General features: G+C 34.8%; 3 protein-coding genes across 3 annotated transcripts; 2 read left to right on the forward strand and 1 right to left on the reverse strand.

Moving 5' to 3' along the window:
- The first annotated feature begins 591 nt into the window (after nt 1-591).
- LOC133192454 (cytochrome c oxidase assembly factor 5-like) lies at nt 592-2,588 on the forward strand. The gene is made up of 3 exons (XM_061328460.1): nt 592-732; nt 1,807-1,905; nt 2,353-2,588. Exons 1-3 carry the CDS (start codon nt 604-606, stop codon nt 2,395-2,397), a joined length of 273 nt encoding a protein of 90 aa, XP_061184444.1. The 5' UTR covers nt 592-603; the 3' UTR covers nt 2,398-2,588.
- Nucleotides 2,589-4,443: 1,855 nt separating this feature from the next.
- LOC133191842 (heat shock 70 kDa protein 12A-like) lies at nt 4,444-25,167 on the reverse strand. Its single transcript, XM_061327571.1, has 7 exons — nt 24,735-25,167; nt 24,083-24,301; nt 22,790-22,951; nt 7,535-7,852; nt 7,195-7,413; nt 5,693-5,849; nt 4,444-5,617 (listed from the first exon to the last, which is right to left on the reverse strand). The coding sequence occupies exons 1-7, from the start codon at nt 25,155-25,157 to the stop codon at nt 4,557-4,559; spliced, it is 2,559 nt and encodes an 852-aa protein (XP_061183555.1). The 5' UTR covers nt 25,158-25,167; the 3' UTR covers nt 4,444-4,556.
- LOC133192455 (uncharacterized) lies at nt 14,217-19,226 on the forward strand. The gene is made up of 3 exons (XM_061328461.1): nt 14,217-14,297; nt 17,842-18,016; nt 18,623-19,226. The coding sequence occupies exons 1-3, from the start codon at nt 14,220-14,222 to the stop codon at nt 19,132-19,134; spliced, it is 765 nt and encodes a 254-aa protein (XP_061184445.1). The 5' UTR covers nt 14,217-14,219; the 3' UTR covers nt 19,135-19,226.
- Nucleotides 25,168-26,278: the final 1,111 nt, after the last annotated feature.

Consider the following 26,278-nt stretch of genomic DNA (forward strand, 5'->3'; position numbering starts at 1 on the left):
TGAATATTCCCTTTTATTATTTCATCTTTGATTTAATTATTTCAAAATATCTTCAATGCTTCTGTTTTTCTTCAATTAACTATTGATTTATTTACATTTTTCTGATGTGTTTTGGTGAACAGCTGATTTGTTATTAACGCGAGTTATCGTTCTTGCGGTAGGTCGTCTGAGAGAAGAAATAGTTCCCCATATCGAGCTTTAAAAATACACTTTAAAACTTCTTTTTATAAAACTTTTTTTGTGTACTTTATATATTTAAGATATGATTAATAAGAATATCACATCAGTTTTGCTGTATATAGCCCATATTTTTGTAGGTCTTCCCTAGGTCTTCCGTAGGTCTTCAATTACTTGTAGGTCTTCAATTAGGTATTCCCATCAATAAGCCGTTATATGATTGATCAGGGTGATATATATACCCCCTCTGTATATGTATTTATATATAGAGGGGGTATATATATCACTCTGATCAATCATATAACGGATTATTGATAGAAATTCAGAGGCCTGTGACTGTACCATGGGTACAAGTGCTTAAACTTAACTGTTCAAGTTTTCATACAATACATTAAGTTTTTATATCCTCTGTTTTTAGAAAAAAGAATGGCAACTGCTGATGAAAACACAGAAGAAAAGAAATCAATCTTCTTCTGGAGAAACTGGGGAAGAAAATGTGACAGAGTGAGAAAAGAGTTGTATGAATGTGTGATAGTCACTGATTGTTGTCAAAAGGTATTGTTTTAATGACATACAGTGTACCTTTAATGTCTATTACAAGACTTGTAAGCATTGATGTGGATTACTTTTTCTAAAGTTATAATATGTTGACAGTGCGACCGTTAGGGTGAGCGTAGATACCTATGCAGTTTTAATTTACATCCGTATCTTCAAACCCCATGTGGATTTTTGGTACGTCTAGTCTCTGATGTCACATGACGCTGTATGTAAGTTGCATTACCAGATCAAAACCTGAACAGTGCTAGTTTTAATGAAGAGTGTTAAATCTACTGTTTTTTCTGCAATATCCATTAAATCAATGCGATTTTATTATTTGTTAAACTTTTATTGCTACCATGAGAATGTAATTTGTGGCGAGATGCAATTCGCAATTATGGGACCATAGGTTACTGCAGAAAAAAATTTGTTTGGATCAATGTGCAAAGTCTGGATTTTCTCTTCGCCTAGGCTTTGCTGTAAGAGCTCGCAGTGACAAGGGGCTCTTTGTGACAATGCATTTGTATAACTATAACTAAATAAAAAAGTATACATGTTGTTCACGTATGTGCCTTCAGACAAGTATTAACTTATTTTGATGGGAAAAGCTCCCTTAACATGTTTAATGTCGACTAGAAGGCTGAAACATAGGAGAAATAGTATTTTTGGTTTATTTACTTGTCAACTAGCTGCCTGTCAACACCATATCAATATATGTAAACCTTTCAACTTTAAAAAAATTAGATAAAAATTTTATATCAGACCAATGAAACATTATGCACATATATATACTAGTATTAGTGTCATATCATGTCCAGATTTTTAAAAAAGCAACAGCCAAGCACTTAATGTAACCAAGTATTTTCATTATTTTATCCAATAGTTTTTTTTTGTTACCTGTGTTATTATTAAGCAGAAATTGAACAGATGAAATCTGGCCCAGTGTTCGTGGCACAAAACTCAGAAGAGAGTAAAATAAAGTTTACTCTACTCGGATTTGAGTTGAGTAAAATAAAACGTTCGTGGTCCCATGGCCAGGTTAAGATGGACAAAACAGTGATGAAACATGGACAATTCTTATTTTTTTTTTAGGAAAGAAAAACACCTAAAGAGTGCCTAAAAGAACGACATCCAGATGTGGAACACTGTCAGACATTAGTCTACTCCTTATATAGATGTAAACATGGAACTGTAAGTTAACATTTAAAAGAAAAAAAATGAAATTTAATGTTTCAAATTCATAAAACAACAGAAGTAACATTTAATTTATCTGAAAAAAAAAATGAATTTCAAAAATATTTGGGAAACTGAAACATTTTCAAACATACCTGTTTTTAAAGTTGTGAATTCCTCCAATATCCCTGTGATTTGATAAGTTTTCTCAATTATACTCATTTTGTGGTGCAAAATTTACTGGATAGGCCATTATTTATGGCTGGACTGGAGTAATACAGATCAATTAAATTTTGTCCATGGACACAAAACCTATCATAATAATAAGAACACACAAGGATTCAGTTCAGATTGCATTTTCTGGCCAAACACATTCAATGAATGAGTGCCTGTAACAATTAAATTTTTTCTAACATAAAATTTATACCACTTTAAAATTCCAAATTATTTTTAATTCAATTTCAGTTTGATCGAAGACAACAGTTTAGAGGAATGTCTAAAGACTACTAGGCTGATTTGATAGATGTTGTGTGATTGTTTGTGTACAAGACTGAATGCTCCTGTGATAATGTGAGTGAAATTAGATAATTGTTACTGTGGAAGTGAGTCTCATCCTCAGGAACTACTATTTTATGATGTTACATGTGAACTTGTAAACATTTTTATTTTATGAGAAAATGGATAAAAATATACAAATGTATATAAATAATTTTTATAAGCAAATAAAATATTATGTACAATGTATATAATTTGTGATTTATAATTATGATACTATATATTTTATAATGAAAAGGTATTATTTTCTCATCTTAGTTAAATTTTAATATGCAAATTAAGTTCAGTGAGACAGTACAGATACTGTATGTACAGGTATTAAATACACCTGTAAACAGACATTACTGGTAATATGAACAGCAACAGTATTAACAAGATGTGAAACACTGATGCCTCCCTATGGCAGCTTATGGCGAAGGTTAAAGTTTCTAAAATGCAAGTCAAAATCCAGGCCAAAAGATAAAAAAAAATTTAAATTTGAAAGCCCTAGCTGCAACTGTTCAAAAGTTATGACGAAGGTTAAAGTTTTTTAAAAGTAAGTAAAATGTCAAGGTCAAGGTCTAAGTTGTTGGTATCCAAAGGAAGGTCTTGTCACAAAGATTACATATGTAAAGTATGAAAGCCCAAGCACCAACCATTCCAAAGTTATGGCCAAGGTTAAAGTTTTTCGAAAGTAGGTCAAACTCCTATATCAAGGTTAAAGGGTCAAAGTGGTTGGTATTCAAAGGAAGATGATGTCACAAGGATTACATATCTGAAGTATGAAAGCCCTAGCATCAACCATTCAAAAGTTGTGGCCAAGGTTAAAGTTTTTCAAAAGTAGGTCAAACTCCTAGGTCAAGGTCAAAGGGTCAAAGAGGTTGATATCCAGAGGAAGGTCTTGTCACAAGTAATACACATTTGAAGTTTGGAACCCCAAGCACCAACTGTTCAAAAGTTATGGCGAAGGTTAAAGTTTTTCAAAAGTAGGTCAAACTCCAAGGTCAAGGTCAAAAGGTCAAAGTTGTTGGTATCCAAAGGAAGGCCTTGTCACAAAGAATACACATGTGAAGTTTGAAACCCCAAGCACCAACTGTTCAGAAGTTATGGCCAAGGTTAAAGTCTCATAAAATTTTGCAAAAGTGGGTCAAACTCCAAGGTCAAAAGGTCAAATATGATGGTACCCAAAGAAAGGTCTTGTCACAAGGAATACACATGTGAAATATGAAAGTCATAGCTCCAACCAATCAAAAGTTATGGGCAAGGTTAAAGTTGACAACAGATAAACAGACAAACGGACAAACAGACAGACAGGACAAAAACAATATACCCCTGGGATCTTTCGACCGAGGCATAAAAACTATTTTCAGCACCCTGTTGCAGATAGAAAGACACTTTATGTGATCTCACATATTAAGTATTTTGAATAAAAAAAATGTATATCATATGTCATATCAGCCCTCAGGTTCCATATACATGTATTTAGCTCTCGAGCCTTTGGCCCTTGGGTTGAAATGACATATTATATGGATTTTAGTATGTAATATTCTCTATGTATTACATTAGAAGGTACATTTATAATAACCTTGTTATGGAAAATTTGCTTATTCAAAACTGTTCATCACTTAAATTGTCAATAACGCTTTTTTTTTTCTTTCAGTTACATTGACTTCATTGTGGTGCATGTTCATTTCACATTTACAGTGTATACCGTTTATAGAAAATATTCCGGTATCAATAGAATTTAAAACAGGTTTCTTATGATACAAAAATGAGGTATTTCCACACTTTTTACCTTTAAAGAAAGGGTGTGACAATAATACACATACATGTATGGTTAATTCAGGTTAAACAAGATCTTTCAAGAATAAATATTCTTGAAATCTTTAATAACAATATAATGCAGACAGCAGTATGTTTTGAAGTCCCGAAAAAGTCATTTTCAGCACACTCTAGCTGTGTCACACACACACACACACACAAAAATCTCTCTCTCTCTCTCTCTCTCTCTCTATATATATATATATGTAAACATTGAATGCAAGAGTGGAGAAAAAAATTAAAAATCGATGAGTTCCTGTTCTCAATCATAAACTGATACTTTTACACATGGAAACTTGAACAATCTAGTAGTTCTAATCATTTAGGAGGTCAAGTTTAATATTTTTGACCACTCCATTTGGTATTTGTTGTCCTTCAACTTTTATTTCCGTGCTGCCCATGGTCAATGTGACGTGAGCTTCGCGGTCAAGGCCGCCAGTCAAGTCTGACATGTCCACGTTGAATGCTTTCCCCATACTCTTAGAAGAAGGATCTGTTGTGTAACGCGGTTCTTCTTCGTCCGACTTAAAAATCTCGACAGGAACAAATTTCGTATTTGCTTCCATGGGGGACACCGGTAGAATAGCTTTGTCGGTGGTGTTAAATTCTTCATTTTTTGTGACGAATTTACAGAACCAATCACCGCACATTTTCTCGCCTTTTCTGTTTTTAAATTGTTTTTGAATATCGTCTCCATCTAGCCAACATCGCGCAAAGCGAGCGCCTAAGGAGAAAGGGGCGCGCCGTGAGTAGATGACTTCAGGCCAGTGCCGATAAATTACTGCTCCCTTCAGCACGGCGAGGTCAGCATCATTTGGCACTACGACCTTTAGATCACGGAAAGTGCTTTTGATCTGCTCAGATATTAGAGGGCATTGAGAAAATCCACCCACCATAATGACGTCAGATATCCTATACAAATGGGGCTTGTCCAAAATCTCCTTCATAATATTCAAAATACTTTCCACCGACGGCTGAAAAAGTTGATAGATCAAGTCTTTGTTGATGTACAATTTATCTCTGCTCAATGTTAAATGTTCTATAGAATTAAAATGTTCACGAGGATTCAATTTACGCAAACTCTCGAATATTTCTAGGAGAACTGGTGGAATTGACATTTTTAATCTGCCTTTAAGATCAAATTGTAATGTCCGCTTCTTCTGTTCTATCTCAGTTTCTAAGTCAAGCCATGAAGCTTTGTATTCATTATTTGTTCGAAACTTTTTCATGACATCTTTCCCAAACACTTCTTCAAAATAGCTTGCAATTCTTATATTCACCGACTCACCACCCAGACCATTGCCACACGCATAATGTAGTTCTCGTAATGTTCTGTCTTCCCGAACCTCCTTAACGACAATGTCGATTGTGCCACCTAAAAACAAAATCAAACAGTTACTGAAGCAAACTAATATTTAGAATAGCTAAAACACAAAGGCACGTTATGTACCTCCAAGATCGAGAACCATATATTGAGTTCCAGGATGGAACGGCACCAATTCCTTCTCTCCTGATGTTTCTTTCTTTGAGACCGTCATTTCTTTGACGTAAACAGAGGCTGCCTCGGGCTCAAGGGCAAATTCTAATTGGTTGCTAGCGATTCCTGCCTAAATTTAGAGAAATAATACATACCTAAATTAAATCTTTTAGTAAATTAGCAACCAATGCCAAAAAAAACAAGATGTGTTTGTGAAACACTGATGCCTCCGTATGGCAGCTTATGGCGAAGGTTAAAATTTCTAAAATGCAAGTCAAAATCCAGGCCAAAAGATAAAAAATATTAAATTTGAAAGCCCTAGCTGCAACTGTTCAGAAGTTATGGCGAAGGTTAAAGTTTTTTAAAAGTAAGTAAAACATCAAGGTCAAGGTCTAAGTTGTTGGTATCCAAAGGAAGGTCTTGTCACAAGGATTACATATGTAAAGTATGAAAGCCCTAGCACCAACCATTCAAAAGTTATGGCCAAGGTTAAAGTTTTTCGAAAGTAGGTCAAACTCCTATGTCAAGGTCAAAGGGTCAAAGTGGTTGGTATCCAAAGGAAGGTCTTGTCTCAAGGATTACATATATGAAGCATGAAAGCCCTAGCACCAACCATTCAAAAATTATGGCCAAGGTTAAAGTTTTTCAAAAGTAGGTCAAACTCCTATGTCAAGGTCAAAGGGTCAAAGTGGTTGGTATCCAAAGGAAGGTCTTATCACAAGGATTGCATATGTGAAGTATGAAAGCCCTAGCACCAACCATTCAAAATTTATGGCCAAGGTTAAAGTTTCTCAAAAGTAGGTCAAACTCCTAGGTCAAGGTCAAAAGGTCAAAATGGTTGGTATCCAAAAGAAGGTATTGTCACAAGGATTACATATGTGAAGTATGAAAGCCCTAGCTCTAACCGTTCAAAAGTTATGGCCAAATTTAAAGTTTTTCAAAAGTAGGTCAAACTCCTAGGTCAAGGTCAAAGGGTCAAAGAGGTTGATATCCAGAGGAAGGTCTTGTCACAAGGAATACACATGTGAAGTTTGAAACCCCAAGCACCAACTGTTCAAAAGTTATGGCCAAGGTTAAAGTTTTTCAAAAGTAGGTCAAACTCCAAGGTCAAAAAGTCAAAGTTGTTGGTATCCAAAGGAAGGCCTTGTCACAGAGAATACACAAGCGAAGTTTGAAACCCCAAGCACCAACTGTTCAGAAGTTATGTCCAAGGTTAAAGTCTCATAAAATTTTGCAAAAGTGGGTCAAACTCTAAGGTCAAGGTCAAAAGGTCAAATATGATGGTACCCAAAAAAGGTCTTGTCACAAGGAATACACATGTGAAATATAAAAGTCATAGCTCCAACCAATCAAAAGTTATGGGCAAGGTTAAAGTTGACAACAGACAAACAGACAGACAGAACAAAACAATATACCCCCGGGATCTTTCGATCCAGGGGCATAAAAACACACATAAAAATAACGCTGATACAAACTTCGTGCGCAGCAACTCTCATGAATTCTTTGGACTTGGGATCCCAGATTGCTGGTATAGTAAGAACCCAGAGAATTTCGTTTTCTTTAACATCAATGCCAGCCTTCTCGAGCTCATTCAAAAGCTCTTTCTTCATAAATCGTATGCTGTGAGCAAACACGTCCACTGCTAGCACTGGATTTCCCTGGTCATCATTTATGGTTGTGTTTTTTGTAAGAACCTAAAAAAAATGAGTAATCAGTGTTTGAAGCTTGTTCTACTATATATATTTAAAAAAATATGTGAATATTATTTGAATACAATACTTGCATCAGTATATATATTTGAAGAACAAGACTTACGTCGTTTTTGTGCAGAATCATTTTGAATTTCCGAAAGAAACGCCATCCTGTGTGCTTATTCTCATTGGCCAGCTGAACATATTTTTCCTCTGCTTTGTATCCAAATGAATCAAATTCCTCGTCTTGGGTAAGAAGTAAACTTGTAGGAGTTTTGTGAGAGATAAGCCCAGCCCCGCTTCCTGACTGCCAATTATGAGTTAGAACTTTACACATCTCTTGCGCTGATTTCGACTCCTCAAGATCAGATTTAAAAGTGTACGCATAGCCGGAGTATGTTGTCCCAAAGTCGATGGCAGCTATTATAATTTTTCCAGAACGGTTACTTGGATTTCCATTAGCCATTACGGTGCTTTAGTGTTTCAATTTTACCATGCTAGTTACTGCAACAGTTTTGAAAACTAAATTGAAACGAAATATAAACACGTATGACGTTTTATTTCATTTCATATTTTGTCCCTAGGCATCAATTTTACAAAATCGAATTTAGTACCAAAGCAGAACCCAAAATGGAAATATCATTTGTCACATATGAAAAAATACAATAAAAGACAATATACATTGTAGAGTAATTATACCCCACGCAACAAGTTGCGTGAGGTATAATGTTTTGACCCGTCCGTCAGTCAGTCAGTTAGTGTGTCAGTCAGTCAGTCCGTCAGTCCTGTTTTTTTTTTTTGTCAGCGCAACTCCTCATAAACCGCTGCACAGAATTTCGTCAAACTTTGCAGATATTTAGGACACAATTTGTAGATGTGCATATTACCAGGAAATTCTGATTCCTTTATTTTTTCTGGGAATTTCGGCACTTTTCAACTTAGATTTTTGGCCATTATACTGTGTATTTAAAATGCTCTATGCAATTCATTACGTGTTGCATTGTCGAGTTTTGGTGGAGCGTGGGGTATGTGAGCTTGCTCACTTTTTCTTTCATTCTTTTCGGTTTAAACTATTATATACGGTACGTACAAAAGTGATAAACTTCCAATTGTGTTAACCCATTTTTTGCAGATTATATTAAAAAAAAATATACAGCTCAACAGATGAACATGAATAATGTTATAAAGTAATAATCAATATCTAACAAGTGACAACTACTGATCTGTTGACTAACTTAAAAACTCACATAATTTTCATAGCACAATGACATCAACATCTCTTCACAGTTTATCAAATGTAGTTGTCTGAGAAGTATATGAATTGTGGGTATCGACCTGGGTAGCCCAGAGGTTAGGGCTGATGATTAATGCAGGGGTTCCGGACTCGATTCTGGGTCCAGCCATAATTAAATTTTCTTCTTCCCTGTTACAATTGGTGCCGTGACCAGGATTTGAAAACGCGCGCGGATCTAGAAGGGGGGGGGGGCCCTCCCCTGGAATTTGCATAGATATTAAATGTATATACTGAAGCAAATAAAAAATGACTTTGGACACCCCCCCCAGAAAACGTGGACCCCACCAACACTACCACGAAATAGGTGTTTTTCACGTTTGGGAAATTGAATTGTTCATAGGTTTGTTTTTTACGAAAGCCCATTGAGCTCATTTTGCGCGTTTATTCGCGAAAGTTTCGCGTTTATTCGCGAAAAATAATTTTTTTTTACCTACCAAAATGAGCTCAATGGGCTTTCGTAGTTTTTGTTTTGTTTTGTTTTGTTTTGTTTTGTTTTTTTGGACGGGGATGGAACCCCCCCCCCCCCCTTGGAAAAAAATCCTGGATCCGCGCCTGGAAAAGGTGGTTAGGTAGAGTAGATTGGGGAGTCGGCTTCGGTGGATCAGTGGTTGGAGCACTTGACTATTAATGCAGGGGTCCCAGGTTCGATTCCCATGGCACAGCAATAATTTTTCTCCTTTATTACATATTTATTTTCATTTTTTTTAAATTTATTTACCACCCCAAGACTTGCAGGTGAAATTTTAGGATAGAGTGTTTTTGGGTACATGGGTTGTGGATTTTGACATGGGTAGCTCCGTGGTTAAAGAACCTGACTACAGAAATGCAGAGCCTGTTTTACAAAAGAACTTAGGACTAAGACTAAAAATATAAAATAGTTGTAAAATCTCACCAAATTAATAATTTTAAATGATTATACTTAAACAAAGTTATAAAATTAAATGCTTCTTTTTCAACTGAAAACCACAATTTAAACAATGTAAGAAATGAAATAAATTGCAAAAGTAGATGTTGGTTTTAGTCGTAAGTTCTTTTGTAAAATAGGGCACAGTGAGGGTCCCCGGCCCTATTTCCGGTCCAGCTATATTTTTCTCCTTTCCTGTTTCTCAGCAATAAAAAGTGTTGGTTTTATAGACATATTAATTGCTCCGAAGATGACATTTCAGATTAGATTATGAAGATTTCTTGTTTAGAAGTGTAAATAATGATATTACTCCTTAGTAAATACCAAAATATTCTTGTGTTGGTTTATAATCTTTCCTTTTCCTTAAAAAAAAAAAAAAACAGATACCAACCATGCAATTTTTAAAGTCTATGATTGTCATGCATCCCTGCATTATTGAATAAAAAATATTAAGAATATAATCAATAAAATATAAAAAATGTAAAAAAAAAAAAATGTAAAAAAAAAAAAAAAAAAAAGTAAACAACAAACAACTAACACGTACATCAATCTGTTCTTGTTCAGGCTAATAGCAAATCGAATACATCATGCATTTTAAATGTAAACATAAACGACGAGAGAGTTCGATTGATTGATTGAATGTTGTTTAACGTCTCATTCGAGAATTTTTCACTTATATAGAGACGTCACCGTATGCCGGTGAAGGGCTTCAAATTTAGACCTATACCAAGCGCGGATCTATGAATTTTTTGCAGGGTGCAGGGGGAGGGGGGGGGGGTTTCACCCCAGTCCAAAAAAAAAATCCAACCTAGAAAATTCTTGACAAGCAAAAAAATAAATAAATAAATAAAAACAAAAAAAAACATAAACTCCTTCCCGAAACGTGAAAAACCTATTTCATAGGGGTGGGATGGGGGGGGGGGGAGGGGGGGAGGGGTAGTCGCTGACTTCTAAAGCTTCATACCTATGACTTTTCATACCAACACAGATCCGCGTTTTGAGGGGGATCCGCGTTTTCTAGGGGAAGGGGGGTTCAAGGTCACTTTTAGTTGGTTTAGTTTATACATTTAATAACTCTGCAAATTCCAGGGCGGGTCTGGACCCCCCCCCCCCCGATATCCCTCTATGAGCGGTGAGGGTTCTTTATCGTGCCAACACCTACTGTGACACGAGACCTCGATTTTTAAGGTATCATCCGAAAGACCCGTGACTTTCACTTCTAGTGCCGGGCGCTTGGCGAAGGAACATTCACTACCTATGTATTCGTCTTAGGTTTGACGCGGCGCGGTGAACGAGAATCGAACTCGGGCCTCCCGATCACGAAGCGAGCGCCCGGCCTACATGTACCATTAAGCTATCGTGACCGGTAGCCTGTTTCCTTGACCTTCCCATAATGCTGCGCAAACTTTTCTTGACCTTTCCATAATGCTGCGCAGGGGCTACCGTGACCGGTTAAAAGTCTAGAACATATATGTTTTTGGTGTTTGATTATGAATTAGAATGTCGATGTCATAGAATATTGAGAATTTTTATCATAATTTATATACTGAAACGCAAAAGAAACGCAACATCCTATTTTAGAGGGGAAAATCATATAAAGGATATAATTTTGTATCTAAAAAGTACGGATATCTTCAACATTGTAAGTTTCGATAATTTAACGGTTGAATGATTTTCATGCCATAACCGAAGTTAAGTTTGAGCCCGCTGAACAGAAATCAAAAATTGCATATTTAACAAAACATTTGACAAAAATATGGGGTTTTAAGGGTTTGTATCTGTTTAACACAAGTAATTCAGCAATATTTCGCAAAATAAATTCTCCTTTCGTTTCCGGAAGAGATGGCAAGGCTTCCTGAAAATGACTTAAGTACGCATTTCAAGTGCTCTAGCTGGAAAATCTGAAAATAAAGTTGATGGAGAATTGCAGATGCAAAAATGCACGACAACACGCCTCAACAGGCTCATACGTATCATTAGCATGAATGATAGTCCGTTGACCGGAAGTCCAAGTGTTACTACACTGCGCTAGGTTAGAGAAAATTCGACTTTATCATCTGAAAAACGGACATTTAAAAATGGCAAAGAATATTTTTTTCGCTCAGATCCCGAGATTGATGAACTTACTGCATCGTGGAAATCAAGCTGCAATTGTTGTGCATGGCAGTCTTCCACGCTATAATTGAATGGCTGAGAAGGGAGGGTGTTTTAACAGTCATGTGTTACTTTCTAAAGTTAAAAGGTAATCATTTAACATTGTTATCAAATCTTTGATGCTTTTAAATCGAGTTTAACTTAACTGTAATCAGTTTTGAAAATCATTAGTTAAAAGGTTCAAATATTTGTAGATTACTGCTTGTTGCGTTTCTTTTGCGTTTCAGTATATTATTAAACTGGTTATTTAAAATAAAGAGGAAAATTCATAAAGTGTCAACAAAAACTGCCAAACATTTCTTTCTTCTGCTTTTATGTGGCAATGTCCCTTAAAAAATGTCAGAAGTTTCGTTGCAATTACAAAAATACCGAATCGATGGTACAGTTGTGTGTTTTACAAGGTCGGTGGAGGAAAGTAGAGACGAACTTTCAATGTACATGTAACAAATCATTTGGGTTACGGTATATCGTACGCGATCTTGATATATTGTGAATACCAATTAGTATCAGTATGCCCTTGTAAAAATAATAGCTTTGATATGTATAATCTGCTTTATGGCAACGATATGATTTCTGAAAGGGTCAGTGCTTTTCAACAGAATCATTTATAAAACGAAAATAGATTGTGGCAACTGATTTCTATAATGAAAGTGGTGTAAAAATGTACACAATAAATGAATAATCTAACATATGTATGATTCACTAAAATCTTACAATACCAAAATACGTACCATTAATTATTTCAAAGAGCCTTTGATAAGTTAATAATTAAGCCATATACACGGTGTAACACAGCCATACGCAAAGGGTTATTAAATATCTACTTTCGTTTTAAATACAGAAACAGGTACATGTTACGCCACGAACAGGAAAAGAACATAAATATAAATCTACAGTGTATATGAAATACAATAGGCCCTTAATGGCTTTAATGATCAAATGAGCATAATACAAACTTAATTGTAAAGGATCAATGGAACAGGCAATACACTCAATTATAAATCATACAAAATAAATTAAACTGATTGAGATATGCTGCTCAAAACAAGAGAAATATAGGATATGATCTGAGATCAACAAGATAGTTAGTCTGGAAAAACAGCAACAGCTTGATCAGAAAGGAGGTCTGTTTGCTTGTCTGTATCTGCCAGTGCTAACCAAACTCAACAACACAACAGTGCTCGTGCAATACTACATATTCACATATATAGTTACATATTGTAGACCAGCAGATTCCCTATACCGCTGGCCTCTTTTGGTTTTAGAATAATATTCAATGTACAAATATATGATTAAGATATTTTTTTGTGGTAAGTTAATTTAATATTTATTATTTACATGTTTACATACCACTTTTTAAAAACTGTCCTATTATGCATTAAAGATTTTCGTATAATTTTTTTTAATGCAATATGCCTATTAACTACACTATACCTGCAGTGATTAATTAAAATATGTAAATAGTAAAAGGTAACTTCTTTTCTTTCCGTGCATGATCATAACAAAGCCCCAACCAGAATCCCTGACCCAAGAACCATGAATTTCATAATTTTGGAAGAAGCCCTCTTGTTCGTTATAATCATGCACTTAGTTTTTTTGCTAAATACCCAGGAGCAGAGAAATTCTAAGATTAAAAAAAAATGCATTTCCACTATATGACCAATAGACCCCCGATCTTAAACTTCAGAACTCCAGACCCAGGGACCACAAATTTCACATGAAAAGAAAATTAAAGATTTTTGAAGATTGCATTAGTTTTGATGGTTTTGCCCCATCCCTCAGTTTCCAGGGGACATAGACAATGAAATCGATATTTTTTTCCCCCTTTTGTCCATAGATGCTATTACCCAAATTGGTTGAAATTGACTCAGCGGTTCCAGATAAGAAGCTAAAAATCTGACAAGCAAAAGAATAAAATAATATACTAGTAATATAATAAAAAAAAAAGTAGGGGAGCAGCATCTAAATGAAAATTTAGTAGAGCAAAATACTATACTCAGAAAAAAGTGGGACTGAGCCTTCCTTTCCATCCCTATTCTCTTTAGAGAAGTGGACAGGCTTTTAGGCGAAAGCCTGTCCACTTCTCTAAAGAGAATATTCCACCCCCACCCCCGCGTTCTACAGGCCTGCATGTTCTCAGTAGTGCGATTCCATGTGAGTGTTACTGTTAAAATTTTAGCATAAATTTTTAGAGAAATAACGTAGAAATTACTTACCAATTGTTTAAGTAAATTACAGTATTATAAAGTTTAAGTAAATTACAGTATTATAAAATTCAGCAGCAATAAATGGCAAATGAAATAACGTACACATATAATTTCACAGAAAATCCCCATCACTGTACTGCACATTTAATTGATCATTAAGTTTAGGAATAATCCATCAAATTATACTCTGTATGTTATATATAATGCTGTTTTTGACATTCATCATCATTCTGTGTTAAAGACCCTCACCATGAAAAGCATAGAAACTCTCTCTTGGAAAAACTTGAGTGCGTTGGTGGTATTTCTAGCCTCCTGTCTTCTTGTTAAGGTACGAATTTACTTCACTTTTTATGAGTTAACTTGTAATATTTCTTAATACATGTATCTATTAGTGGGATCCAAGGGTTGATTATTATTCTATACTACGTGTTCTACATTCCCAAACGCCCCAGCCCCATTAAATAGGTTTTTCGAATACAGACAATTTGTTTATCTTTTCTTTTTGTTTGTTTGTTAATGTGTTTGTTTTTATTTTTTGCTTGACCAAAAACTTCTGATTTATTTTTTGGTGTTTTGTTTTCGTTGTTTTGATTATTTTTTTTTTTATTAATTTTATTTATTTATTTTTGGAGTGGGAGTGAGTCCCTCTCTCCTGGAAAAAAATTCTGAATCCGCGCATGAAGTCTTCATATTTTTATTATATTACAATATACACGCGCATATCCAGGATTTTTTCTCAGGGGGTTCAAAACCCACCCACCCCCAAAAATCCGACTCAGAATTGTTGAAAATCAAAACAATGCAACTTAAAAAAAAAGAACAAAGATAACAAAACCATAAACAACTAGTCAAAATCCGAAAAACCTTTACGTGGCCGTTTCAGAAATTTTGGAATGATGGAACAAAAGAATATTATAAAAATATTGATAAACCAAAAAAAAAAAGCCTTGATACTACATGTATAATGATGTAATAATTTTGAAAATTTCGGGAAGGTCTGGACCCACTCTATTCCATCTAAACCCGCACATGATGTAAAGCATGCACTGTAAAAAATGTGTTTAGATGATAGACACATTTCTAAGCACATTCTTGTCACACTTTTTTTAATGCGTTTAAATTTTAAACATGTTGAATTTCAGTACGCGTAATGGAAAGTGTTTTAAACCTAAATACATACATGTTTAGAGTTTAAACGCAATTCTAAACACTTAGATTCGCGTTTAGAAGCTAAACACTTCAATGTTTTAAACAAGGATCTGCAAGAAAACCAAAAATGTAACAGGTGTGTCCGTTTCAAGTTTTATTTACTTCTGAACATCATATTAAAATGATAAAAAAAAAAGGCCTAACACACAGTAAAGTGTTCTCACGCAGTCACGGAATCATTGTCCGGTGGAATTCCTTTTACTTGTGAATGGTTTCCATTGTTTGTCACAAAGTCTTTTAGATGTTTTGACATATAAAACTATCTGGCATCTGAAGAGTTAGTAACATCCAAGTTGTTGAATTGTCTGCATTTTGTACCAGTAGCACAATACAAAGTAAATATATATGTAAAAGACTCCAGCTATGGTGTGCTTCTTGCAGTGTGATGCAATACGGATCACTATTTCAAATCCGTCGTGATGTAAACAAAGCAGCAGGTTATCTGGATAATCTTGAAGGTATTTTCTACGGCAGTATAATTCACATCCAGTATCAGAAATGAATTTTGTTCTTTCTCTCGGCTATCCAATTAAGTTAACCTGTATGAAAGGACGTACGTTGCATAAGTAACAGTATGTGCTCCTCACTGAACATGCTGAAGTTTTACATCAATTACTAAGCATATAAAAAATGTTTAAATAAATATTATTGCAACTATAGATTCAATATTTACTCTCATTAATGAATACATGATATGACACCGAAAGACATCCTTGATATAAAGTGCAATGTTATTTACTTTGCTCATCATGTTTATTTTATATAAAAACAAAAGCATACATACCCTATAGCAATAACAATGAGCCTTTCACATGTTTTTTCACTATTTCTGCGGTGGTTGGCACTCAAATTCTCATCAGCTTTCTTGAAAACATCGTTTACTGTTTTGTTTTGATTTTCTTTGTTTCGACAACCGCGCTTATTAACGTTCAAATGTGTATCATTTCCGGGAAGATAACTCTGCACTTGACCGAATTTAAAACAAAAAAACATGTTCAATATCTAAACGCGTATAGATTTTAAATACATTTAGACATAAGTGTTTTGTTTTTAAACACAATATCAAACACGTTTAGATCTAAACACGTAATGGAAGTGTTTATTTCCTAAGCACATTTTTTACAGTGCACTAGTATCAATCATGTACAAATTAGTTTCGTTACAGTTAATATTCAAAACGTAAGCCGAACATTTACCATGTATACAAGCTGACTTTTCACTGTTTGGTAGAAATAAAGTCTGTATGTAAATGTAGCTCATCATAACAAAAACGGTCTTTTTTTCCTTTAAAAACATAAATCTTAGTTTTAAAAAAACAATTCTCTTTTACATTAAACAAGAAATTGATTTCAGTTTTTGATACTGCATGTATTTACATGTATTTATATTATGGCAATTTACAGAATGTTGTGTTTGAGAAGACATTATATCAAATAATTGTATCTGATCACAAACTTGTGTCTTTTTGTCGATAAAATATGTTCAATTCAAATGCCAGCAATAACTTACAAAAAGCAGAACTAAAAATATTATTGTAGACAGGAAATGAATTAATTGATAATATTAATGAACAATAAATTTCGATTATATGTAATAAATACCAACTTTGATAGTATCGAGGTTTGCCTTCTACTAAAGTCTTACATTTCAACATTTGGTAGTTAGAGGCAGCACATGTTGTTATCCTCAATGAAATGTTATTGTTCAGAAAAATACAGACGATGACATAATTTTCCTGTTGGTATTTATGATAACACTCTGAACCAAGATCTGTCATCAAGTTTTTACTGCAGGTTCATAAACTTTTTCTGTTCATTATAGCCCAAGTTACAATTCAATGGTATGAATTTTAAAATTAATTGCAACATATGCTTCAATTCGAATGATTTAGAATGATGCAGTGCTGACCAGCGGGTATTAATCGAAATGTTCATTTTGCATTTTTAACAATACAAACAGTAAAACACGCTTATAGCAAACTCGTTTATAATGAATTGACTCTTACAGCAAAGCAATTTTCATTCCCCATGACTTTAAATGTATATTGTAAACTGAAGGGGTATAATGAATTACATTATAACGAAGTAAAATCGTCCTTCCCTGGCACTTCGTTATAAGCCTGTTTTACTGTATACAAAACAAATGAAAGATTATACAATATAAATGATTTTTTTACAGTAAAAATGAAAATTATACAATATACAAACGGAAAATTTTACAATACAAAAAAAATATTATATAGTTATACAATGGAAAAGATCGAATATTGCAACGTTTGATATGCCATCATTTTATTTTAATGACATTTGTATGGCAAGTTCTGTGACATGCAAAACATCAACTTGCAAGAACAATCATCCTCCCCACTCAACAAAGTGCGTGTATTGCGTATTAAACTTAGCAATATTCAATCTTTTTCATTTCTATTCTATAATTGTCCATTTATATCATACTGAATATTTCTCTTTTTTCATATCTATTCCATAATTGCATACTTTCAACTGGAAACAGAGAAAGGTCCGTTCGGGGTGACATACACTGCTGCTTGCGACAGGAAATGATCTAGTTTTCTACTACTATTATTTTAATTTGCAAATGACGCAGTATGTCAATAATGCTTTTTTAAATTCACAAATATAATCTTTTGAATATGGCATTATCAGGGTGAATGGACAACACTTCGACCGACGAGAGACATGGAGTACAAGTTTGATTCAATCACCCGAACAATAAAGGGATTGCCAGATGGAGGCAAGAAAGCTTTCTTTACTATCCTGATGCAGGCACCAAATAATGCCTCTCCCGCTCAAAGTGACGACAGAGTGACATGGCGCAAATGTAAGTTTATAATAGGGGGAATAACTATAGTCAATAAATTTATAGTGAAATGAAACTAGCGTATAGAATGATGAAATTTTATTTTCTTTCGTCAAACTGTTATATAATTTTCTCGACGAAGTCGAGATGAGCTTACGCTATGTCCTTGGCGTTGGCGTACAGGTATGGGTTTGAGGAGCAAGTCCATTCCTAAGTAGCTATAAGCCCTACCTGGACCAAACTTGCATGGATAATATATCTTGGGATGGACACTACAAGACATGCTTCGGATGCTGGATCTGACCTGCATTTTCCAGATGAGTAATTAGATTAGTTTTGGAGCAGTTAAGTCCATTCCCATTTAACTATAAGCTCGGCACTATGATGCATCTAGGGATGGACACACCCAGACTTGCTTCAGATGCTGGATCTGACCTACATTTACCAGATGAGTGACCAAGTTAAAGTTTTTGGAGCAAGCCTATTCTAAAGTAACTATATAAGCCCAACCTGGACCAAAATTGCATGGATAAAGCATTCTAGGGATACATTCGTCTAGGTGAGCTTTGTAATCTTTGATCACCTATGTTTTATATTTTACAATGACGTCTTTATATCTGTTCGTAGTATCCGAGGGCCCAGTAAATGGCGTTTCGCGGTTTGAAGCAACACTGAACAACAGCGTGTCAGTGCCGGGATACAGAATACCTAAAATCTGGCTCTCGGCTGGCAACGATGAATTTTCGTTCCAAATGAACGAAATCTCATCCCAAGAAAGCCAAATCAGATTTAATGGAAATTCATGTCAGTTTGGAGTTCAACAAAAGCAAGATCCCGAGGGAAAAGTAATTTTCAAGATCATGTTAAAAAATTGCAATAGTGTTCCATATTGTTATCTGAATATGACGAGGAAAATTAGGGATACTTGGATTTTAACATCCGACTACTTTACACAGACCGAGGAAATGACGTCACCAGAGGACATCACGTATAGAATATGCACCGTTGACAAAGCTGCAGTTCAAAATGACGGATTGAAATTGAAGCTCGAGTTTATTTTCTCCATGTTCAACGAAAAATTCGGAGAAGAATTGTTTGAAGGTTTCATGTACCGATATAATCTTATGCAAATAAAATAACGATGAAAGAGACAGCTATAGATATGTACTGAATCACATCATGGCTCGTGCTTTTGATAGCTTCTGAAATAAAACAAATTTTTATGACCAAAGTTGTTTATTTTTTATTTAACAATTGCCTATTGGAAATATTCATTCAGACACAATTTTAAATGTCAAGGGGATTAACATTGCCTCTAAGGTTAGACAATGCATTCTTTACATATTAAGATGGCGTTTCTATCATTACAATTTAATAGACCAATCGATTACTAATACTAGGCTTTAGGGAAAATAATGAGCAAACAGGCCTTAAACAGGGAATTTTACTACATATACAGAGAGAGAGGGGGGGGGGAGAGATCCTGAATATACTGTACATATTTATTTCAGCAGATGTCGCTGTTTTTAAGCGGTTAGCATATTCGCTAAACGCTTTATGTCATGTAACCAAAAGTCTTGCGCAACCACCGAGTAACCACCGCAACCTCTCGGGCCTCTCTGACCTCTGACAGCCAAATGCTCGGCTTGAATGTATCAAAAATATATACTGGTACGTAAATTGAATAAACATCGTAAGAATTGCTTTGATTTCATTTTATTTCGCATGTATAACAATATATATCAAATTAAAAATGTTATCTAAAATATAATACACAAATGTATATATAAAAGTCAAGTCTCTGCCCCCTTTTAATGGCATTCCATAAAAACGGGGATGATTTTCAACAGCTCCTTTCACTATGCATATCAAAAGTTTTAGTATATCCATGGACTAACAATCATGTACGAAATGGGCCATAAGGGTTAGACGCTCGCTTAGAAGAACTCTTGAGGTCCGAGGATTCAATTTTTAATCCAATGCCGCGTCAAAATCTAAGGCATTTAGTGACTGCCTTTGCTAAGTTTTCGGCGTTAAAAGTAAAAGTCATGGGTCTTTTGGATATTACCTTTAAAAAGGAGGTCGCATAAATAATGATACCGTGCATAAATCAAAATTGTGATACTTCACCTAAAGCGGATAATCTCTTTATTTGGGTGAATAATTCTAAAATGGCGTAAAGCAACACTCAATTATCAATCACATGTAACCTTAGGAAATTCCTCTCACCCTTGGCATTTCATTTTTTAAGACAGGGCTGCTGTTCTTGTAGCTAATAATGCTACTAAAGATGTGTGTTGCTTCCTGAAATTCAATTAGATTGAGTCCTCTCAACACTCAGGTAACCCAAACTATTTGGATATAGCTTAAACGTTTTTTTTTTTGTGTATTTATTCAAAAGAAACATGTGCTTTAACTGAAAGTTTAGAATATGAAATAATATACATGTACATAAGCTGATAGCCTTCACTTCCATTTATTAGATTTTTCTGCAATATAGTAAACATGAAGTTACTTTTTATGTTTATAAGAGGTTAACATGTAAATTTTGGTGTTGGTTTAAAGTGGTTATGACATGTGTAGGAGTTGCCTAACACACCCACCCTCTTGAGTTTTCCCATTACCCTAATGCTAATACGGACGAATTTCATAACAAATACTATAGCATCATTAACCAATCAACATTTATCATTAAATTGGATCATTAGCCTACTGATTCATGCAGTTTTTAAAGGAAAAATACTACTTGAAAATTTAAGGTCATTGTAGGCCGCAAAACGGCCTTATAGAGAATGGTCCTTCAGCGTAAATAAAGTTCAACAGACAAAATTAATTTAAGGGAGCCGACTGGGGTTTTCATTGCGCAATACTTCGCGCAGCATAGTAAAATAAAGCGTATTTACTCTTTTAAAGATAAACATGTATGTATATTTCAAATATGAATTAGTAAAAAATAAATTAATAAAGAGTAATTTTCCTTTTTGGAAAATTCTATAAACATTTATACTGAGAAAAATTGGATGGAAAAAATGAAACAATAAATAATTAAATAGATAAAGGATATTCAATGTTTTGTACTTGGCTATGGAATTTATTTCACAATTGGGACAGGATGATTTGATATTTTCCCCGAGTGCGAAGCACGAGTGAAAATATCAAATCATCCTGTCTCACGAGTGAAATAAATTCCATATCCAACTACTAAACATCGATTTTCCTGTCAATTACATTTTATTTGAATTAACTTTTTCCTAGAGTCGTCTTTTACTACTTAGCACAGCGCCATTGAATATTTTTCATCGTATTTGGAGAAACTTTGGCAGTTTAGTCTCTGTCAGGATGGTTTACTTTCCCTATCTTATAACAGGTCAAGGATTATTTTTTTTTTACAACACTCTTGTAAAGGTAGGGAAAACTGAGAGCTTTGACGCACTTCCAATATTCTTTCGCATTGTGACAAAATTTCACTTTTATACAGTATTTCACTTGAAAATGTAATAAATATGTTAAATAGGATAGTATTATATAAATCATATTTTCGGATATATTTAAGCATCCGATATCTTCAGCACTGTGGCAAAAACTACTTTGAACTTAGCATATCAAAAACAACTTTAGTTGGTTTTCCATTCGGCATCATTTTGCCCTCTACCGTAATTTCCGTGCTCCCCATTGTCATGGTAACGTCCACTTGCCGATCGAGTCCCCCTTTCGTGTCGGCCATCTGCACTACTAAACGTCCAAGCCTTTCACAACCAAGGTCAGTTGTGTACCGCGGATTTTCTTCTGTTGATGTGTAAATATCAATCGCCATTTCAGTTGTATCGGCTGCCAAGGGAAAAACAGGAAGTGTTGCTGGTTCTTCCACTTCAAATTCGTCGTTGATGGTAACAAACTTTTCGAAATGATCCCCACACAGTACTTCTTTTCCTCGTTTTACCTTTTTGGTGACGTCATCACCTTCGAGCCATAATCGCATTAAACGAGAACCATAAGTGAACGGTGATCTGCGCGTGCGTACTACTTCCGGCCAATGGCGATAAATAACAGCTCCTTGTAGTACAGCCATGTCTGGATCGTTCGGAACAATAACATTTATGTCTTTAAATACGTCTTTTATAGTTTTAGAGACAATAGAACTTTGAGAAAATCCTCCTACCATCATGATGTCGCTCACATGATCGACGCGACGATCCGCTAAAATTTCGCGCACTAGCTTTACAATACTTGTGACAGAGGGTTGAAATACATTCTTAACTATCTCTTTATCAATATACAATTTCCCAGATTTATAGCGCAGACCTTTCAAACTACTGATATGTTCCTCGAAATTATTATCATTGTTGGTGAAGATTTCAATCAAATCTGCAGGTAAATTTATTTTCAAACTGTCCTTGCTGTCGAATTTAAGAGTCCGTTTCTTTTGCTCTATCTCTGTTTCTAGGTCGTAAAATGCTGCTTTGCATTTATTTTCGTTTTTAAAGGTAGACATGGAATCTTTTCCAAATACACTCTCAAAAAACTCGAAGAATCTGATGTTAACTGATTCCCCTCCCATTCCGTTTCCACAAACTCGGTGCAATTCTCTTAATGTTCTGTCTTTGAGAACCTCCTTCACGCTGATGTCAACTGTACCTCCTTTAAAATACGTCATAAATTTTATTAATTCCTAAATATCTTAACCTCTGCATTCATGATATTAAACTAATAAGACTCTAAGAAAAAGATTTTTTTCTTTTAAGCTTGATATCCAAATACTTCATCGTTTATACCCATGTATTTTAATCAAAACATACCTCCTAGATCCAGCACCATAAACTGTGTTCCAGGTTTAAATGGAACTAGCTGGTGCTCATCAGCTGACAAGGATTCTTTGGCCACTTTAGTTTCTTTGACATAGACAGCTGCCGCCTCTGGTTCCAAGGCAAACTCCAACTGGTTTCCGGGTATTCCAGCCTGGTGCAAATGTAAGTATGGGATATGACAAGAAACAACTTGAAGTGAACATTAGCTCCAAAATGTCGGGGTTTCTTTTTGCTATATTCATTTACACATTTGCTAAAAATGGACGTTTATTTCCATGTTACATTTTGAAAGAAGTAGATTTATCTAGATATACGAATCCAAGTTTATAACATGATATACATGTACTAATAATCATTTAAAATTTGATGCTTTGTACACATGTTTTCTTGTTCTAAACAAGATGTGTTTGTGAAACACTGATGCCCCCGTATGGCAACTAATAACAAAGGTTAAACTTTCTCAAATGCAAATTAAATATGTTGGTACTCAAAGTAAGGTCTTGTCTCGAGGAATATACCTGTGAAATAGGAAAACCCTAGAAGCAACCATTGAATAGATATGGAAAAGGTTAAAGTTTTTCAAAAGTAAGTCAACCATCAAGGTCAAGTTCAAATGGTCAAAATTAGTGATACCCAAGGAAAAGCCTTCTCACAAGAAATACACATGTGAAATATGAAAGCCCTAGCACCAATTATTCAAAGGTTATGGCCAAGGTTAATGTTTTTCAAGGGTAGGTCAAACTCCAAGGTCAAAGGGTCAAAGTTGTTGGTATCCAAAGTAAGGTCTTGTCACAAGGATTGTGAAGTATGAAAGCCCTAGCAACAACTATTCAGAAGTAATGGCCAAGGTTAAAGTTTTGCAAAAGTAGGTCAAACTCCAAAGTCAAGGTCAAAGGGTAAAGTTGTTGGTATCCAAAGGAAGGTCTTGTCACAAGGATTACATATGTGAAGTTTGAAAGCCCTAGCACTAACCGTTCAAAGTTATGGCCAAGGTTAAAGTTTTGCAAAAGTAGGTCAAGCTCCAAGGTCAAGGTGAAAGGGTCAAGGTGAAAGTATACATATGTGAAGTTTGAAAGATCATGAATGTTCAATAAAAACTTATATAGTGAATATTTAGTAAAGTGAACTACGTAAAAATCTTTTAAAGACATAAGGTCTTTTGATCAACTGCAGAAGTGAAGTTTTGACTTGTTTAAGTATTTGAATTAGCCGACTTCCTTTGATTTAGATGTGAAAAAAAATGAGATTCCATTTAAAAACTGTCTCGTATTCCTTTCCCTACCTGCTCTGCTGCAAATCTCATGAACTGCTTGGACCTTGGGTTCCATATGGCTGGTATTGTTAGTACCCATTGAATCTCTTTTTCTTCAATACTGTATCCTGTCTTTGAGAGCTGTTTCCACAATTCGTTTTTAATGTACTTTATGCTATGCGCAAAAACAGTTACAGCTTCCAAATTCTGGTTTTGATCATCGGATATCACAGTGTCTTTGTTAAGATGCTACAAATATATATTACAATATCTGAATGAAGTTCTCTTTTTATAATTGGACATTTACATGTATCAGTATCACTTTGCAGTGAATTTTTACATTGAAACAAATTAAAAATTTAACCTAAAATATCTTCTGTTTTTGAGTCCTTTATTTCTCAAAATCATTGTGCTTGCTATATATTTGCTTATATAATACGTATCCGGTGCGCAAATTGATACCAATTTCGAAACTGCATATCCCATTTTATGCAAAATGTGACATTTGTTAAACTGATCTGTGCAGCTCAGCATAAATATAGAGGCCTGTAAAACTTAATTTCCCATCAGGTAATGGGACAGTCTAGCTCTGTGGCCCCTAATAAATCCCATTAACCAAATTTAATCTTAAATGAAAAAAAAATCAAAATCAAAAATCGTTTACACTTAAAAGCGAATTTACCTTTTCATTTAGAAGAATCATTTTGAACCTCCTGAAAAACCGCCAGCCATCATGGGCATTATCGTTAGTTAGATTATTGTACTTTTCCTCTGCTTGAAACCCAAACGAGTCGAAGTTTCCTTCTGGATTGAGAAGGAGACAAGTCGGAGTTTTGTGAGAAATAAGCCCTGCGTCACTTCCGCTTTGCCATGTTTTCGATAAAACGTTGCACATTTCTTTGGTACTTTTGGTCTTATCAAGTTCATCTTTAAATGCATAAGCATAGCCTGAATATGTTGTTCCAAAATCTATGGCAGCAATAACTATTCTGCTGTCTCGCTGGCTGTCTTTCTTGTCTTCTTCTATTCTGCCATGGACAGCCTTTCGGGGCACCCTTTCTTCCAGTCCACTGATAGGCACCTTCTCCTCCAGTCCGCTAGCCATGTTGGTATCTGAATGTATTTTGGTAAAAATTATTAGGAAAAGTATTAATATGAAAATATTTCAATTACCATATCATTTTTTTTTTTACAATTTGTTAACTGAATAGTTTTTGTATTCTGCTTTGGACATGTTGGTTTGTGAGAAAAAAAATCAGTAGATAAAATGAGAAAAGCTTAAGTTATTCGGATATTGCAGTTAAATATATAGCTTCATAAAAAGGGTACTTTGAATTATCTTTTAGTTTATACATTCAATGGACCTACACAGAAACGACAGGTGCTTGCAGACGCAACCCCCAAACCCACGAAAAAAAACACACAGAAAAAAATTCCTAAAGCCCACCATATTAATTTGATTATACTGCAAACATATGCTTTTAAGGAGGTATACGTTGTAACGTATGTACTTTGCAAGTAAAAAATTTAATATATGGGAAGTCTAAGATAAATATGATACTCTTTGAATACATACAAAATGTGCTTTTCGCTAAAAAAAAAAAAAAGCATTTTAGTGTAAAATTGTGGAAGAAAAAAATGTAACCCCTGCCGGGATCTTCATCAGCCGGGTACTGTAAACTCTTGAAACCACTGTGCTGAACCGTCCCTGAAACGTTCTACTTTAATTCTCACTTGAACGAAGAGCGAACGAAGAGTGAACGGTGGGCGAACGCTGATCGAACGCACGCTAGCCCCCCCCCCCCCCCCTGAAAAAAATTTCTGGATTCGCGCATGTAAAATTATCTGTTATAAAAACACCTTTATAGATTTTAACTTAGTTATCTTTTACAATTGCGTATTTATGAAGTATGGAGATAATGAACAGTAATCAAACTCAAGTCGATTGAAACAATACAAATCGAACTGGGTGCAGAACTGCAAATGTTTAAGGTCAAATGTTAGTGGTTACTATTAAGTATTAAAAATATCAATTGGTAAGAGGAAATAGAAGGCAATAGTGTGACATAAATTTGAATGAATTGACTCTTTAATTGTCCTCATTGCTTAACGAGGCCGAGTCTAATTCCAGTGCGCATGGCTTTGCGCAGCTTTTTAGTTTCATGCAGTCGTATCTGCAACATAACACCTATCCAAGTATTGTAATTATAACACAAAATGAACTTT

This window comes from Saccostrea echinata, unplaced genomic scaffold, assembly GCF_033153115.1.
Source record: "Saccostrea echinata isolate AGI-Se365-2 ecotype Australia unplaced genomic scaffold, CSIRO_AGI_Sech_v1 ptg000025l, whole genome shotgun sequence".
NCBI lineage: Eukaryota > Metazoa > Mollusca > Bivalvia > Ostreida > Ostreidae > Saccostrea > Saccostrea echinata.